Below are 19280 nucleotides of genomic sequence, written 5' to 3' on the forward strand. Positions count from 1 at the left end.
TCCGATCCTACGTGACATTCCCTCCCTTATCTTCAATTCCAAGGTCTTGGCTTCGAACCATGAAAGCTAAAAAGCACTTGTACGAGAAATTAATAAAGTATGAGACACTATTTCTACGAGAAATTCCACATGACATTTTTAGCGAAACTAATTTCGCTGATGTTGGATTCTCTATGATTATGAGAGAAATCGTCCAAATGACGTTCCCCATCTGAAAACAAGAATCAAAGCTCATCTGCTATTCGATATTTGATGTTGTGAGCCATCTTCGACTTGAAGGAAACAAACTATAATGCTTAACAAATGATCCTTGAAACGATGAAGCCTTATGAAAGTAGTTCGCAATAAGAACTTAATCCAAGCCATATTAAAGAGTGCTATAAAACGATCTATATGTTGGTAGAACCAACTCCAGTGCTCTTTCTATATGTTCATTCTCCAATAGATAATCATGAAGGATAACTTTAAAATACATAATTCTTTATTAAATTATACTCCATTCGTTTTAATTCTTGTTAATTAATATAGAGTGAAAGATTAACCAGTTAACCGTACGAGGGGTCAGAATCCAATCCCTCAAGGTCCATAAATAAAGATCCCAAGGCTAAAGGAAGTTCCTCGCTGGCGCAAGTCTCCTCTTTTTCACATGCGCCAGAAAAAAAAAAAAAAAAACAAAGGGTGATCAGAAAAAGAAGATTGAAGCCAGCATCGCTGTCGGAGATGTTGGATTGAAAGAAAGGGATTTAAGTTTTGGAACTGTTTTGTGATTTTCTATTTTATGTGGCTGTTGTGTATTTTTTTTTATATTCCTAGGGTTGTTCATCATTATGTGATTTTTGTGGAGACTATAGTGCAAAAATAAATTGAGTTTCATAGAATTTTTTTTTATTCTTCTTTACTTATGGGTTATGAAAAGTTTAAGTTCAGGAGAGCAGGAGACTAACAGTCCAAGATTATCTCAAAGAAAGAAACAACACAAATTCAAAGAAAAACAAAAGCATAAACCCAAAATCAGCAAGAGTTTTTTAAGAGAGCCAAAAGAAGATAGAAATTTTTTAACAATAAACACAAGATTTTTTTCAAGAGGAATATAGGAAGAAAATACAAAATATTTATTAAGACACATTTTTTATAATAAACATAAAATTATTTTTTTAAAGAAAAACACAAGAATACAGAAAATTTGTAACTAAACACAAATTTTATTATTTCTTTTACATGACTACTTCACGTATTTTCATGGTTCATCATAACAAAAAATCTTCATCTTCTTTTATCACCTCTAAAGAAGTAAAATTTGGCATATTTACTAGTCTTTGTTTTTAAGTTTTAACATGATCTTTGACGAATTAATAAAACAAAATGTTAGAGAGACCATAAAAATAAGTCTAAATAGTTCAAATTTACTTTATTTAATATTCATTAACTCAACCATCAAAAATCAAATCAAAAGACTTTATAAAAATAAATGCAAGTCAAGTTTATTAATTTCATTCTTTTTAACCCAATATTTCACACAATAATATGAATTTATCACATATATATGATGAATGTAAAAATATAAGAAATTGAAATTTCTATAAACAAAAACAAAAATTTTAGCAATATTTTTTTAATAACTAAAGATATTTTTGTAATTATATTTATTTTATCTTTATATTTTTTTTAAAATAAAAAATGATACTAAGATGTTTACTCAGTCCTACATGTTTTATTTCCAATAGCATTCTAGCAAGAATCCACCGTATATACGTGAGTTTCTAATTTAAATATGGAGCCAAAAGAAGTGTTGAATTCGCGTGTGGGGAGGAGGGGTGCTTCACCTCGTTGTGGGATTAAAGGAAGCAGAACTCGGATCCTGTGAGTTGTGTCCCTCAGAATGTAAAAAAAAAATTACCCAGAACAAATAAAACGGAGGGTCCGAATTCCATGTTTCAGATTTCAAATTCCATCAGCTGCAAATCGGACCATGCGATTTGTGAAGCAAAATTGCATGGCCAAAGAATTCGCATGGTCCGAGTTGTGTACTCCGAGTTTTTTTCAATTTTTAACACAAATCGGACCCTTCGATTTGTGTATTCTGAATTTTTTTTAACTTTTTCAATGTACTCCCATAATTTTAAAAAACATCAAAAATTATTATGTTAAAATATATCACTTATTTTGCTTTCATATCAAAATTTTTTTGCCTATATACGTTGTATGAGTTAATTACAGAGTCAGTTGGAGGACTAGCTTCTGAGTGGTATTTCCTTCCACAGTCCCTCGCCCAAAGGTAATGTGGAATCCACGCTATAAGAGTTAGTTACAGAGTCAGTTGGAAGACTACGTCTGGTAGCTTCTAAGTGGTATTTTCTTTTTCTCTCTCCTGAATCTGTTAATTTAATCTCAAACTCACAGTCTCTCTCTCAATCCCTCTCCCAAAGGCAATGTGAAATTCATGCTATAAGAGTTAGTTACAGAGTCAGTTGGAGGACTACGCCTGCCTGGTAGCTTTTGAGTGGTATTTCCTTCTTAACCTGCTTCTTCGTTCTTCTTCAATTCCTCTGTTCTGAATGGTACTGCCGGCTTAAGCGCCAGTATGCATTTTTACAAAAATTTTTTGAAAGAAATACATTTTTCAACCCAGAAAAATTCACTGAAACCAAATTTTTCATTTATATTTTTAAATTAAAATTTTTAAATTTTGAATTTATTTCGAGCACTAAAATTATTTTATTAAAACGGTTTTACATAAAAACACGGGTTCTTACATCAAATTCCATTCGAAAATATTTGATGAGTTATTACACTTTATATACTATGTACTCTTTATGTACTCTAACTAAAAGATAATTACAATGGTAAGTCTATTATTGATAAAGAAATAATCTAGGTAACAGAACGACGAGAGGAGCTGAAGCTATGAATAAAAAAAAAATTATCGAACATGCATATATGCACATATAAACGATAGAAGATGAACCGATTTAATAAAAACAAATAAAGAGAAAATTATCAAACACGCATATACGTACATAGCGGAAGCGTCGAACAGCTGCAGTAACCAGAGGCTGAGGCCAATGTAGATGCGTAGGATCGGAGAAGCGGCTAATCACTACTGGCGAAGGTGAACCAGTTCTCTAATTCCTGATCTTTCGCGGTCTGTGTGAGTGAGTGGAAGCTGGAACGTGCTGCACAACAGATCAAACAGAAACTAAAAATTGAATAATGACGAACTCAAAATGGAGTTGGATTTTATTTCTCAACTCAATGTATAACAATGGAACAGAAGAAAATCTGTCGATGGTTTGATGAACCAGAAGGAATTAAGAGAGTGAGAGAAATAAGTTCTTCTCATTGTTGAAGAGAATGAAAAATCTCCTTCGAAAATATTTGATAAGTTATTACACCTTATATACTATGTACTCTTTATGTACTCTAACTAAAAAATAATTACAATAGTAAGCCTATCATTTGAATTTTGGCAGATTCTTGATATTGGTGAAACACTGCCGTTGTTCATAGAGCTTCAAACCTTAGGTGACAGGACGTTGAAGAAGCTGGCATTTGATCACGTCTAGGGACAAAAACGTTAGGGACTAAAATGTTAGGGACAAAAACGATATATAAAAATAAATTTTAATTTTATTTTATTTTTTAATAATATTAATTTTTTACTGTACATAGTATTCAATTATATTTTAATTACATCTAAATAAATTACAATTAATCACATTATTTTTATTTTAAATAAATTTATTTTTTTATAATTTTAAAGAATTTTGATACATTAGAGACAAAAGGTATAATTTATATATATATATATATATATATATATATATATATATATATATATATATATTTTCTGCAAGTTTATATACTAGTAATTTTACAAACATTTCATGATAACTAAAAATCTTTAAGAGTAAAATTATAAAAAAAATTAATTTATTTAAAATGAAAGTAATATGATTAAGTGTAATTTACTTAGATGTGATTAAAAAATAACTGAATACTATGTATAGTAAAAAATTGATATTATTGAAAGATAAAATTAAAACTTATTTCTATGTATCATTTTTGTTCCCAACGTTTTCGTCTTATTTAAGTCCCTAACGTTTTAAAATTGTCTCAATTTTGTCCTGCCGTCAATTCTGTTAACGGATCCCTAACAGCAGGACAACATTAAGTCAGTTTTGAAACGTTAGGGACTTAAATAGGACGCTTGAAACGTTAAGGACAACTTTGGAACTTATCCTAAACGTTGGGAACAAAAACGATACTTTACTCTGACAGTTATTATTCACCACTTAACCATTTGAATGATGCACAGGTTCATAAAATTTTGTTTCGTCATTGTAGATATAAGAGATAAGAGAGCGTTTGGATTTGAATTTTGGTTTGTTTGATCAAGAGCACTATTGCACATGGCCTGTGCAGGGTTTTGCTGAGAAGTTATATTTTTTTTTCTTAGATATTCAAAATTTAAAGCATATTAGCCTAAAAAATAAAAAATATTATTTATATACACAAAAAAAATTAATAATCAAAGTTACAACTTACAACTCATTTCCAATAAATAAGTATTCTATCCTGTGTGGCTAATTTTTTATATACCACATAACATACTTGAAATAAAATTTGTATGGGGCAAACACATTATTAAAGTGGGGGCAATATAATATACACATATATATATATATAATTATTTTTTTCTCTAAAATTTAATGGGACAATTGCCTCCATACATTGATATGTGGATCCATCCTTGGTCACCGCCATTCTTGTTGTCGACGACGCTATCTAAATAGACACCACAAACGGTTGCAACAACATTGACCTACGAGAAATCGACGGTAATTGAAGGATCCATCGACCTCAATACCAGCATCAACAACCCGAAATCCGTTACTATCTCTTTCAACACCACAGACAATTGCAACATTCGCCTCCTTTTTCCTCTTCCATATCTCTTCTTTCTGAATTTTTTCCTATTGTTTGTAACTTCTCGACAAATTTAGCTTAGCATAACTATTTTTGTGTGCCTGCTGAGATAGATATAAAGACTAAAGAGTGTTGTGTTTCTTTTTTTTTTTTCTCTTTCTCTTAAGTTTGTTATTATTAGTGATTGTTAATATTGTTGTTTGTGGGAATGGATCCTCTCCATTTTTTTTTAACAATTGAGAGAGTAAAGTGTGATCTCTCACCATTAATTTTATAAGTGGGACCAAGAATAAATATGAGAGAGGGAGCAATGAAGGGTTAGAGATCACACTTTACATTGTCAATTTTTTTTAACAATTGAGAGGATCCATTCCCGTTGTTTGTTGGGAGGGGGAGTGTTAGTAAAGAAAAGATGGTGATGGTGATAGTGAGGAAGAAAATAATGAGTTAATGGAAGGTGAGACCTGATAGGGGTTGGGGTCACATTATGATTTTTGAGCATATTGGAATTAAATTAGAATTCTGGTTAAGGGTAAAATTAAAAAAAAAATTGATTGTTAAAAAATTAACGTTAAAGTAGAATTGAAACATTAAAACGTTAAGGATAAAATTAAATCAAATTAAATGTTTGATATAATTTTAAAATTTTTAAAAAATGTTGGGAAGAAAAAACACATATTTTATTATTTTTATTATTATCTTTTTTAAAATATGTTTGTATTTGGAAGAGAGATTGAAATTGAGATAGAATTAAGTTTTTGTACTATATTTAATGTAAAGTATATAGAATTAAGTTATGTCTTCGTATATTATTTGGTTCAAGATAAATATGCATATAAAATAAGAATATTTATTAAAATATATGTAATTTTTTAAGTGTTGTTAAAATTTTCATCTTCATTTTAAAATATTTCAGTTTTTTGTGTTTTTATTTTTTAAAAATACTAACAACAACAATAACAACAAAGTCTTGTTCCACTAAGTGGGGTCGGCTACATGAATCAAACGACGCCATTGTGCTCTGTCATGTATCATGTTAACAGAGAGACCGTTTACATGTAGATCTCGTTTGACCACCTCATGGATGGTCTTCTTAGGTCTTCCTATGCCTTTCGCCCCTTGTCCATCTTCCATCTCATCCACCTTCCTGACTGGATGTTCTATCGGTCTTCTTCTCACATGTCCACCTGAGACGCGATTCAACCATCTTTTCCACAATGAGTGCTACTCCAACTCTCTCCCTTATATCTTCGTTCAATATTTTATCCAATCGCGTATAACCACTCGTCCATCTCAATATCTTCATCTCTGCCACACTCAGCATATGCTCGTGCTCTCATTTAGCCGCCCAACACTCCGTACCATAAAACATAGCCGGTCTTATAGCGGTGCGATAGAATTTACCTTTAAATTTTAAAGGCACTTTTTTGTCGCATATAAAACCAGATGTACTCTGCTATTTTGACCAACCCGCTTGGATCCTATGATTTATATCCTATTTAATCTCTTAATTATTCTGTATAATACACCCAAGATACTTAAAACTTTTAACTTTTCGTAAGATATTTTCTTTAATCTTCACCTCTATATTAAAGTTTTATCATTTTTAGACTGAACATTTCATATATTCTGTCTGGCTATTAAAAACGATTAAAATTTTGATATGGCTATTAAACACCATATTAAATGTCTTTCTTCTAATTCTAGTTGTAGTCTCTAAAGTGAGACTGCCTAAACCTCATATAATCTTTTGCTTTAGTGATTGGTATAGGGGGTGTCAAGACCCACGAAAGTAGTGTATGGGCTAAATGCAAAAAAATTGTGTCTTTAGAATATATATATATATATATATATATATATATATATATATTTGAATTTTTTTTATGGGCTTGTTTACAGTCCAATAAATTATGGACTGATGTCTCTGAAACATACTTGACTAGCTAGCGTGATTTAACAGTAAATATCAAAATGAGTTTAAATTAGTCGTGTGTCAACTCTACTTAAACACACGAGAAGATACGGTGGGTAAGAAAAAAATTTTTTAAAATATTAGGGTTTCACAGTTTCACAGTTTTACAGAAAAGTAGAAAACAAACACCGAACCAACTCCTCCAACCGCCAATCCTTTCCATATGTCGTCTCACGGCCACGGCGCCTCCTCCGCTGCGCCTGTGGCGGAGCATTTCCTATCAGCTGGTCGGAGATCCGAGAAGCTGAGCCTTTCAACACTCCAATCGATGATGAAATGTGACCCGGAGAGTTACTTATCGCAACTCGACGTCCTCCAGAGACAGTTCAATTCCTCCCTTGAGCTCTTCGAGCAGAAAGCTGACAAGAACTTCGCCTCCATCACCGGCATCGGCAGTGATCCCACCCTCGCCAAATACCTCGGCGATAGGGCAATGCTCCTCGCACACGTCACCCCTCTCTACCCGGAACACCTCGCCAATTTCCCCGCAAAACTCGCCACTTTGATCCGTTGCGCCGCTCGCCATCTCCCGTCGGGTCTCCGTTGCCGCCTCGCCCAAGCTTTAATTCTCCTCGTCAATCGGAAGGTTTCAATTTTCGAATTTTGCAACTAATCTGATTCGAGTTAGAGTCAGTTGACTACAAGATACGGAAGCAATGGAACTGTATAAATTCTGAAAAAAGTGATGTTGTAGTAATTTTTTCATTTGAATTTTGGCAGATTCTTGATATTGGTGAAACTCTGTCGTTGTTCATGGAGCTTCAAACCTTAGGTGACAGGACGTTGAAGAAGCTGGCATTTGATCACGTCATTCACAGTATTAAACGCATGAACCAGAAGCATAAGAACGAAGCGAAGAACCGTGCTCTGCAAAATGTCTTGTTTTCAATGCTGCAGGTCTCATTTAATGGGAGTTGAACCTTTTGGTTATGCTAGCTTTGTGGTTTCCTAGCTTGATTATGCTTGTTGAACAATTTGAATGAATGTTTGTGTCTTTGTCTTTGTCGTTTTTTCAAAAGGAAGAGGATGAAGTGCGGGCTAAGACAGCATTGGTCACACTGTGTGAACTTCACAGAAAAAAATATTGGTTTGACGAGAGAACAGCTAATGCAATTTGCACTGCTTGTTTCCATCCAGCATCGAGGTTTTTATTTTCCCCTTTATATCTTGTGGTTGGGTGACTGTTTTGAAATTATGATCTTGGCTTAAAGATAGTTTTTGGTGTTATTAGGATCATGAGAGCAGCTTTATTGCTTCTACTAGATTATGAGAAGATTGAAAATGATAGCAACAGTGATGAGTCAGATATCGAAGATGAAACCAAGGAATCCCCTCAAGTCATCCTTAGTAAGGAGACAATTTATAAGGTGAGGTTGATTGATAGCATCAGTGCATTTTTTTTTTATTTTATTTGTTTAATTGGCTGCTTTCATATACATGTTTCTGAAGCATACTAGAAAACTGTATAGGTAAGTTGATAGGAAAATGTTGGCGGTACGATTATTAGGTGCCTTTGTACATGCATAGTTGCATGCAAATTGAAGCTTGTTTCTGAAAGTAATTGCTGAACTTGGCACTTTCTATAATTTATAATTTATGGTCATTATTACAAATTTCAGGCACACCACCAGGGAACAGCAGCTAGCAAAAAGAAAAAGAAAGCCAAACTAGAACGTGTCATGCGCAGGATGAAAAGAAAGCAACGCCTGTCGACTGAGAGGAACAATAACAGTTATTATTCACCACTTAACCATCTGAATGATGCACAGGTTCATAAAATTTTGTTTCGTCATTGTAGATATAAGAGATAAGAGAGCGTTTGGATTTGAATTTTGGTTTGTTTGATCAAGAGCACTATTGCACATGGCCTGTGCAGGGTTTTGCTGAGAAGCTATTGTCACGTTGTCGCAAATGTGAAATATTTGAGGTGCATATTCTAATTAAAAGGGAAAAAAAAAAGCTTTTTTTAACGTTGTAACTGATCATATATAACTTTTCTTCGTGTTATGGTTATGCAAGATTATATATTTATTGGTTTTGACAATTAATATGTTAGGTTAAGATGATGATGTTGAAATTGATTGCTCGAACTGTTGGGGTTCACCGGTTAATTTTGTCAGACTTCTATCCATTTCTTCAGAAATATATTCAGGTATTGTATTTGAAAATTTGGTGAAATTTGGTATGTTGTATGTACCGAAGTGTGACCCTTCTCACTATGTGATCAGCCCCGTCAACTGGACATTACGAATTTGTTTGCTGCAGTGGTTCAGGCTTGCCATGACAAGGTACAGTACGCTTGTGATTTTTCTTAATCAAACTGTTTTGATTCGTCTCTTCTTATTCTTTCTTTTTTTTTTCTTTTTTTTTTTTTCGAAATCAGAATTTGATTATTCTGTAGGTTTATCATTTATTCTAGGTTGTTCCCTTATGTTATTTTATATCCTATCTATCTCACATGAGCTGTATCTGAATCCAGGTTCCTCCTAATGATGTTGAGCCCTTGTTCAAGCAAATAGTAACTGAGTTTATACATGATCGCTCTCGTCCTGAGGTGATCCTTTTTGGTTTGCTTAATGTTTAATATTAGTAGATATTTTTATTTCCATGGTCCGGGCACTGAACTTTGATATTTTTATGAATCTCATTGATATTTTAAGGCTATCACTGTTGGACTAACTGCAGTCAGGGAAATATGCATGCGGATGCCATTGGTACTACTTCATAATCCTCCTATTTGTGCATATATGCATTTTAATAACTTTACTAGTAATGAGCATTGGCTTAACTAGTGGGAATCATACAGTGTTGGCTAATTGGCCTTGGGTTCAATTCCTACACGTGCTCCTTCATTTTTAGTTTCACAGTAATAACTCTTTTAGCTGGATTGTTGCATACTCTGACCTTGGAATTGGAGAATGCCCCCTCTACTCTTGAACTTCTATTACCAATGTCCTGTGCATTGTTAAGTTCCTCCTTTATTATGGATTTTGGAATGTAGTTAATGAATGAAGACTTACTACGAGACCTTGCTTCGTATAAAAAAGATCGTGAGAAGGCAGTTTCAGTAGCAGCTCGATCTCTGATTGGCTTATTCAGAGAGGTGATTATCCTCTTTGCTCCTTTCTTTTTGTGCATGTTGGTAAGCAAGGTACCATATGTCTACACAATTTAGTTCATAATGTTGGTTTTGCAGCTTAACCCTTCACTGTTAGTTAAGAAAGATCGAGGCTGGCATATTGAAGTTTCCGAACAGGAAGATGATGATGATGTGCACACTTCTGGTGATGATGAAAGTGTAGGTACGAATAGAAGAAAGAAAGACCCAGCAAAGAAAAGAAAGTTTGCTGATTTCCAAGTTCCAAATTCTGATCAACTAAGTTTGAAGCGAGTAGACAGCTCAATGTTTGACGTAAGTACTTTAGGTTGTCTAAATTGGTATATGGATGATATCTATCTGCAATCTATGCAAAAAGAGAAAAACACAACTATAACTAAATGAGATGGTGTTTATGTGGTGGTTTTTTTAAATTTCATACTACCCTCTGATTGAAATTATTCATGCACCTTCTAGGTTCATGTAAAGCGAAGGCGGAGCAAGGAAGAAAGGTCTGCATTGGCTAAAGCAGGAAGGGAGGATAGAGGAAAATACCTTCCTAGAAAAGCTGCAAATCAGAAAAAGGTATGTTAGCAGTTCATTCTTGTAATTTTTTTTTTTTGGACTTTTGAAATGCAATGAATTTTAACCAAATATGCATATCTTAAACTTGGTAGTTGATTCCATAACTTTTTTTAAAGAAAGAATAAACTATCCAGGTTATCTGTGAATTTGGAAAGTTTAAAAGGAAAAAATTGATGTTAAATGATTTTGATTGCATTCAACTAAGTTTTGTTTGTATTGTTCATTTCAAACAGACGGGTGGACTAAGCAACCGTCAGAAGGAACGCAAGAAGAAAATGCCAGTGGTTGCAAAGAGAGAAAAGATTGCAAAATCTCACCTAGAGAAGAAGAAAAACAATCAGCGTGCAGGGAAACAGTTCCGAGGAAGGAAAGCGTGAATATGATGACTTATACATTTACTAATGTTATTTAATTTTTTGTTCAGCCAAAGTACCATGCTTAGCTTTTCAATTACACCATACCCCTACTCTTAGCTTCCCATTCTTTATAGCCAATTTTGATTTTTGTTTGAGGGCATTTTTAAATTCATAGTGGTGGTTACTTTGATAATAATTTCGTGAGCTTAAATAATCAAACGATTATGTTTGGAACCGTGAAATAATGGTATATGTATTTCGGCTTAATATCTTATTAAAAGCACGTACATGACATTTTTGGCCAAACTAATTTTGCTGATGTTGGATTCTCTATGAATATGAGAAATTTCTGAGAACAAGAATCAAAGCTCATCTGCTATTTGGTATTTGATGTTGTGAGTCATCTTCGACTTGAAGAAAACAAGCTAATGCTTACTTAAATGATCCTTGAAACGATGAAGCATTAAATAAAAAGCATTGAATTTCAGGGGAGGTTAGTGTATACTTTATCATGCATAGCATTACCTAAGCTCAAGGTAGGTCAATGTAATTCACCAGAGAAAACCACAAGAATCTTAAGTTCTGGTGCAATTGTGGATTGAGAATGAGATACATTTAAGTAATGACCAAGAATTTTACGAGACATATCCAGCTACAAAAATTCATGATAAACTCAAAACTGATATAGGAAATGCAAAATAGATAAAAAAAGAATTTAATTGTACAATGCAACTATGCAAGTAAGCCAAATCAACTAGTAAATTCTGTACCTACTCTTTGACACCTACAACTAATAAGCAGAGATGATTTTCTGCATAATAAAATGAACACAAGAAAACGATAAACAACTGCCATGAGAAACAAAACCAGCAAATTTGACCACTTTGAATTGGTGTCAGAAGAGATGTCATAGATGTTTTGGAGAGCTTGAAATCCTGATATGGTCCTCACCTCCCCAATTGAAAAGGTACTTCCTAGGTACTCATTCTCCAATAGACCCTACAATGAGAAAATTGGAATTATTGCTTTAATGCAGACTACAGAAAACTAGTTTAACTTAAATCTATGTTATGCTTTAGAATTTTACAAAAGAATTAGTGGATTTTATGAATCCTATCTCCTGAAATCTTAAGTAGTTGGATCGAAACACATGAATGATTTTATATTCACTGATTTCTTTCTGATATCATGAAAAACAAGTAACAAATTGACAACAAGGTAGTACTTTTGAACTAAAATTGAAGCAAGGAAGAGTGGAAATAGAAAATTTCTGAAACTTACCTGAATAGAGTATGTATGAAAGGATATATATGACATTGGATATATCCACACTGGTCCAGGCAAATCATTTCGGATTCTAAGATATCCGGCGGAAAGCATCATCACTACCTGAAATGGCATGCAAGTAAGTCGCACAAATATGATTACAAGTATTAAATACAATTTTAGTAAAACTAATGTTAGATATGACATTGTTCCAAATACTAGACTCACCTGAATGCACAAAGTTGTTAAGAAACTCCAGAAGATATCTTGCCATAAAGTAGCAACAAGTAGCATAAGTGCTTCACTTGCTAAAAGAGACATGAAAATGTTGAGCACAAAGTACATTAAGAAGTTGAATTCATCTCTCAGCCCTACTAGGAAGTAGAAAACTAGACTTGATGAAATGGAGATGAGGAAAAGGAATGGCATGCTGGACAAGAATTGTCCAAGTAAAAATACTAGTGCACTTGAATGCTGGTTAGATTCTTCACATTCATACATCTGCAATATGAGTAAACAGCTTATCATCAGCAACATTTTGAAAGATTAGAGAGTTAAAACTGTTAAAAAAATCCATGATTACCTTGATTTCTTTAATAAGTCCAGGCACGCCAGCAATGCTTAGAAGCGAATAGAATGATACAAATACAAAAATTGCTGTAACTCTAGTCTGCAATGCAAAAGATGATAGAATGTTAAGTCCTTTGCATCATGAATTGCAGATGTAAACATGACTTGAAAGATAAAATGCAGTTGACATGTAGTGTGAACTCACCCCAACTGAAGAAAGCGAGTGCCCCAAGCCGGAAAATATAGTACCAATGCAAAGTGTAAGAAGCATACAGAGAACCAGACGAATCCAGTAATATTTCCACTCCCTTGACATAACCAATAAAGACCTCCATGTCAAGACTGCTATGCGAGTAGCAGCACTAGCTTTGCCTTTGTATTTAAGAGATGGACCTTCCTGGGAACCAAGATTTCTTGTTTTAGAATTAATGTGGATTAAACCAATAAAATAAATCATGATTAATCCAGCTCAAGGAACAACAGCTTCATGCAAAAGTTAATTATAATATATACCTTCTCTGTGAGTTTCATAACCATATTTTCAACAGCAGCTGCATCTGCAGATGATTTATATGTTGCTTCAAGTGTGCAAATAGCCACTGCTGTGTCCATGTTGACCGAAGAAAAGTCTCCATTATCATCCTATTATAAATATAATGTTCATAAAATCTCTGACAAAAATATGTAATTTTAGAAGGAAAAGAAAATATATACATTTACCTGCCAGTTTTTACACATTGCAATTATCCTGTCAAAATCTGTATTGATTGCTCGAAGAAAGTGATCGGAAGGACTTTGCATGATAGGGCAGGGAAATCCAGCATTTGAGAAGTGCTTCATCAAAGTAAATAAAGCAGTCAGTAATTACAGAAAAGGGATCATTGAGAACACTGCAACACACTCATTTTCCATGGTCACTTTTACCTGCAAGCAAGCTAATGTTTCTCCAAAGAACAAAGTATTTCCATTCGAAAGAAGGCATATTCGATCAAAAAGGCCGAAGACTTCTGTGCTGCTCTGGTAAATAGTAAAAATAAGAGTGCAGCCACTGCTTGCAAGTTTCTTCAATGTAACCATCATCAAAAGTGCTGAGACACTGAAGAAAAAGAAAATTACTAGATGCCTCTAAAAGTGTGAAATGCAATCAAGCAACTGATGACATTGGATTTTCAAAGAAATCCAGCATAGCAAGAAGAACACCTGTCCAGACAATAAAGAGGTTCATCTATAAACAGGATTTGTGGTCTCATCACAAGCTCCCTCGCAATGCTAACACGTCTTCTCTCGCCCCCGGAGAGGCCCTTTGAATAACAATGTCCACCAATAAGTGTATTTGCATAGTCACCTAAAGACATCGCTTGGATAGCTTCCTCTACCACATTCTTTTTCTGAAATAAGAATCCTGGGAGTTGAAGCAGAGCTGAATAGTACAGAAACTCTCTCACAGTGAGTGATCCAATCAGATTGGTCTTTCTCTCCACAAAACCCTGCAATTCAGAAAATAGCTTCTCATATAACCAAAACTCATTGGTTCATATGTAAACCTGTTCAAGCATGAGTTTATTATAACTAAGCAAATTAAGCTCGATTGGAGTGTTAAACAAAACACAACAAAAATTCCAATACTAAACAGGTAGTGAGATATTGAACTCACATATGATCCATAGGACAAGTGCGATTTCGCCCCATTCACAAACACTTCACCATAAGTCCTGGTTGAAGGATGCAATCTTCCTGAAGTAAAGAAGATCATAATTTCCAATTTAGCTTTAAGCATACAAATACACTTATTATTGAGCAAGGACAAAGCAAGTTGCTTTAAGACCTGCAATGGCGCGTAACAACGTCGATTTCCCTGATTTAGCAGGTCCCATAATCACAGTCATTGTACCAGGTAAGGCATAACCAGTTGAACTCTTAATAACATTATCAGAGTACTTCCTTTTTCCCTTTATGGTAACAGTCAAATCCCTCCACACAACAGAAGCACCAACGATCTTATGAGGAAGAACTGCACCCTCCAATATATATGAACCATATGGAGATGCCAAGGAACCACTGTTGAGCTTAGAAAGCGAAGGTGAAGCCGGGGTTGCAACATTGATAGTGTCTCCTCCTCCTTCATCACCTCTAGCTTCAACATCAGTGTCTTCCCATTCAGGTGAGTCCTCAAATGAGATTGGTTGTCGAAGAGAACCCGGCTTTCTAAGGTAGAAGAAGTGACTTGATGGCACCCTACTCGCCGGGCTACTTGCTGATGAAGAAGAAGACCGATATGCATCCGATTGAGACTGTATTTCTTCCATGAATCAAAGTCTAAATACCATAGAAATTCAGTACAAGCCGGTTGTTACATTTGCAGCATACATACATTTCTTTTATATATTCAACATTCTCTGATCAATGGAGAATTTCTTTCATCAACTACCTGTCATGCAAGTCACACATTTCTTGTTAAAAGTGGTAAAATTTAAGACCAATTTGAAAATCTCAAAATATATCAACCAAAAGGAACTATACAGAACACAAAGTTGGCAAATACAAAGTACAAAACAGCTAAAGTGGTTGATTGTCTTTTCTCTTTTCTTCATCAAGTAAGAACACAACAGTTTAAAGGGACCAGAGAAAGTAAAGCAGGATCTTTAAACAAATCCAAAAGCTAAATAAAAAATAAATAAAAGGGAAGAAGAAGCGGTGTGAGAAAAATGGGAAAAAACAAAAAAAAAAACAAAAACAAGAACAAAACAGAAGCATTTCTGAACCAGATGAGCTTAGAAGAGAAACATGGCTCCCAGCCAAGAGAGCAAAGCGTGTCTTTTCATTCCACTAAACAAAACACAAAACCCATGTTTTGTTTTCCATAGAAAATGGTGACAGGGAACAAGAAAGAACCAAACTTGCACCTTCCTAGAATGTAAAAGAACAAAAAGCACTGAGAAAAATGCAAAGATTCCTCTTTTACCTATGCTACATACTAAAACTGAAGAACCAAGCCAAAACAATGCAGAAAGATGCCACATTAATCTTATGCTAATAAAGCTTTCAGTACAAATAACAAAACAGAACAAAACAAAAAATGGAGAGAAAGAACAGCACCTGGATCTAACTAAGCATTCAGCTGAGTTGAGCTCAAAGAAGTAGTGAAATGTGAAAGCTTTGACAAAGAGAAACACTCAAAGGCAAAGAGAAAGACCAAAGCTTTAAGCTCATATGCTATAAAGACACTGCTGACTGCTCCACTTCAGTGTACTGTGTAAACTTAGAAAATAAATTATTCGATCATGGTTTATATTTTATTTGCTATTAAATAAAAATATAAACTTTGCTTATATTAGTATTTAGTAGTCACACACACACTCACACTCAAACCTCATCCAGTATTATAGTTTTGTATGCATTTGCTTTTATTTTATCTTTTCTTTTTGTTTTTCTTTACAATAGTTTGTTCTTTCTTTTTCATTTTCCAAAGACCAATATGGAAATGATGTTGCTTCCATGTGCTAATGCCACAATTTCCAGAACCCCAAAATTGAGGGGGCCAGTCCCCTATAATTTGATCACATCAATGATCAACCAACCTTATTATTATTATTATTATTATTATATTTTACTAATAATAACAAAATTACAATAACTGTTTTTGCATAGTATTGTTAATGTTAGAGGCTAGAATAGAAAGCATGAACTATGTACTATATAAATGGATTCATCAAACACAGATAACACAAGTGTGATGTGAAAGTGATGTATGTACTTATGTATCATTCATTTGTGTCTCTATGGATTGTAAATTATAATTTTTATGGGGAGGGGTGGAGGGAAGTGGTGGGGACAGTTCAATTTAAAGGCTTACTTTTAAAAATATAGATTAAAACTTTGAATGGATGATGCATTTAAGAAAATATATTTTTCTAGAAAGGAGAAACTCTTACATAAAACCAACACAATGGACATGGTTTTGCTCCTAATTTTGTGGAGGTTAAGAGAATGAAAATGGTGATAGAGCCTAATTTTGTTTACTTCTAAAACTTTTTGGTGTTTCAAACTAATGAAATATTTATAAAATTAAAGTCACTAATCACTAATTTTATGTAGACCAAAAAATTAATATATTTTTCTTTATCAATTTTCAAACTATAATAGTTTACTTTATTGGAAGACAACTCAATAAGCCAAAAGAAATGAAAGAAAGTGTATAACTGTTCAACTTTGACAAATGCAAAGGAAAACAAAACATAGCATGATCTCGTTAAAAATCAATTCGTCGCAAATATGAGTTTATTTAAAATTTTGCATATGGTAATATTTGAATTCTTGACTTCTGTTTAATCGAATGAATTGACTGACGATAGTATGATTTTGTTAGGTATTTCTGGATTTGACAAATTAAAAATTAATCCGTCGCAAATTTAAATTTTATTTAAGAATTGATTATTATATACATATGATAAGATTCGAACTCTTAACTCCTATTTAATAGAACACACGAATAATTCAAATAGTTGACATACATAGCATGATTTGTCAAAAAGAAAAATGCTTGAAATATATAAATTATATATAAGGCTGAAGCAAGCACGTAACAGATAACAACAGATCTTGTTGACAAAAGTAAATAGAGGGTTCTGTTACTGTATACCATAATGTTCAATAATGATTACATTGACAACTAAAAAGTAATCATCATATAAATGTGATCTTAATGAAAAAGTTTCTTCTCTGAGGGGTCACTTGCTTAAGTGCTATATGAGTTGTGTACAAGGAAATGAATAATAATGAAAACATATAACCGTTGGTATATGGGTACAATTGATAGCATTCATCGTGCATAATCATGAACATTCTAATCATAGTTTGCAGTAGAATGCTTACTGGAGACGTTTATTCAATACAAGACTTGTTTCTTAAGTTAAAAAGGATAACAATCTTCATTTGTTGGAGATTTCAGATTTGCAATCATAGTGAAAATATGGAAACTTATATATAATAATAATAATAATAATATAATAATAATAATAATAATAATAATAATAATAATAATATATTTAAAAAATTTGAAATGAGTAATTTATTTATTTATTTGTTTTTTGGACTGGAAGTTATTTATTCTTAATTCTGGACCAATAACGGTTTTTGTTTGTTTGGACTGAAGACATAAACTTTTTGAACCATGAATTTTGGGTGAGCCCATGTCTAATTCACAAGGACAAAAAAGAACATGAATTAGGCCTATCCCAAGGGAATTGTTGTCCATCACAGATAAACGCAAATGTAAGAAAAATTAGCCCAAAATGCGCAACGGGACAGCAAATTGTTTTAAAATAAAATATTGAAAAGAATAAGACTTAAAAAAAAAAAGAATATGGATTTGCAAGTTCAAAGGGTTGAATATTTATTCAAAAAAAAATTAGCTCATTATAATACATATTTAATTTTTGAGAATTACTAGTCAAATTGACGTACGAAATTATATTCGTATTTCAATTTAGTAGAGTTAATATTGAACTCCAATTCAATTTAGCTTTTTAATTTTTAAATAATTTAATTTATATTTTAAAATTTTAATGTATGACTCAATCTGATTCTTCGGTCTATTTTTGTTATTGAAAAAATGATATTGCACATTTAATTAAACAGAGAATAAAGATTGAATGGTCAAAATATCAAACTGTTCATGCCAACCTCCAAATGAATGGCTAGAGTTTCATCTCAACAACTACAACTTCTTCGTTGAAGCATCCTTTTCTCCCACTCAATTACCGCTCTTTTTTCATCTTCACCTTCTTTTTCATTTTCATCTTCATCGTTCTCCATTTTCTCATATTTTGCCACCAGCATAACTACAACCACACTCTCCTCCTTCAACGCGATACCACAGACCGCGTGCCACACCACATGCCATCTCCTCTAAATACAGGCACTCCTCACCATCACCGCCCTCCTTCGCAACCCCCGCATTACACACACCCTTTTGAGCCTCGCACACCTATGCAATGACGTTTTATTCCCTTTTAATTTTTCATCACTTCAACGATGCTTTAGACACTTTTATATACTAATACCGTGATCTAGGCTTATTCTAATAGCCACGTTCCTCATCAACCTCTTGATTTTTTTCTTTTATTTTTTGCATAATAATTTTTTTCAACAACTACACATTTGTGCTTTTAATTGATTTCTGTATTAAGATGGATTGCCTTCAACTTGGGAGAAAGTGCCACAGTCAAACCCTGAAGAATGGGATTGATAGGGTGCTATCGGTTCAAAACTTTTTGATTCACATGTATTGGTGTTGCGGTGATGTTGGAGTTGGTTCCACGAGCATGCTTTGCGATGGCGTTGTCGCGACGAGAGTAGGAGAATCGCGGCGGCGTGGTTGTGAGTGTGACTGTGTGAAAGAGTGAGAGGGAGGCGAGATTGAGAAGAGAGGTGCGACGATGGAGGCGAGAGGACGGTGAACTGAGGTGAGAGAGTGCCAAATTGAGGAGGAAGAGGAGGAAGAAGAAGA

General features: G+C 33.6%; 2 protein-coding genes across 2 annotated transcripts; one reads left to right on the forward strand and one right to left on the reverse strand.

Annotated features, from left to right (window-relative positions):
* The first annotated feature begins 6811 nt into the window (after positions 1 to 6811).
* Positions 6812 to 11242, forward strand: LOC112736462 (uncharacterized). Its single transcript, XM_025785935.3, has 14 exons — positions 6812 to 7484; positions 7619 to 7795; positions 7918 to 8042; positions 8130 to 8265; positions 8518 to 8667; positions 8775 to 8825; positions 8955 to 9050; positions 9127 to 9186; positions 9378 to 9452; positions 9559 to 9612; positions 9900 to 10001; positions 10095 to 10310; positions 10473 to 10580; positions 10814 to 11242. Exons 1-14 carry the CDS (start codon positions 7062 to 7064, stop codon positions 10955 to 10957), a joined length of 1917 nt encoding a protein of 638 aa, XP_025641720.1. The 5' UTR covers positions 6812 to 7061; the 3' UTR covers positions 10958 to 11242.
* Positions 11243 to 11508: 266 nt separating this feature from the next.
* Positions 11509 to 16216, reverse strand: LOC112736463 (ABC transporter G family member 3). Its single transcript, XM_025785936.3, has 12 exons — positions 15869 to 16216; positions 14598 to 15200; positions 14427 to 14506; positions 13973 to 14259; positions 13697 to 13868; positions 13493 to 13606; positions 13286 to 13414; positions 12978 to 13169; positions 12786 to 12872; positions 12431 to 12703; positions 12218 to 12325; positions 11509 to 11935 (listed from the first exon to the last, which is right to left on the reverse strand). The coding sequence occupies exons 2-12, from the start codon at positions 15076 to 15078 to the stop codon at positions 11687 to 11689; spliced, it is 2172 nt and encodes a 723-aa protein (XP_025641721.1). The 5' UTR covers positions 15079 to 15200; positions 15869 to 16216; the 3' UTR covers positions 11509 to 11686.
* Positions 16217 to 19280: the final 3064 nt, after the last annotated feature.

This window comes from Arachis hypogaea, chromosome 13 (assembly GCF_003086295.3).
Source record: "Arachis hypogaea cultivar Tifrunner chromosome 13, arahy.Tifrunner.gnm2.J5K5, whole genome shotgun sequence".
NCBI classification, from domain to species: Eukaryota; Viridiplantae; Streptophyta; class Magnoliopsida; order Fabales; family Fabaceae; genus Arachis; species Arachis hypogaea.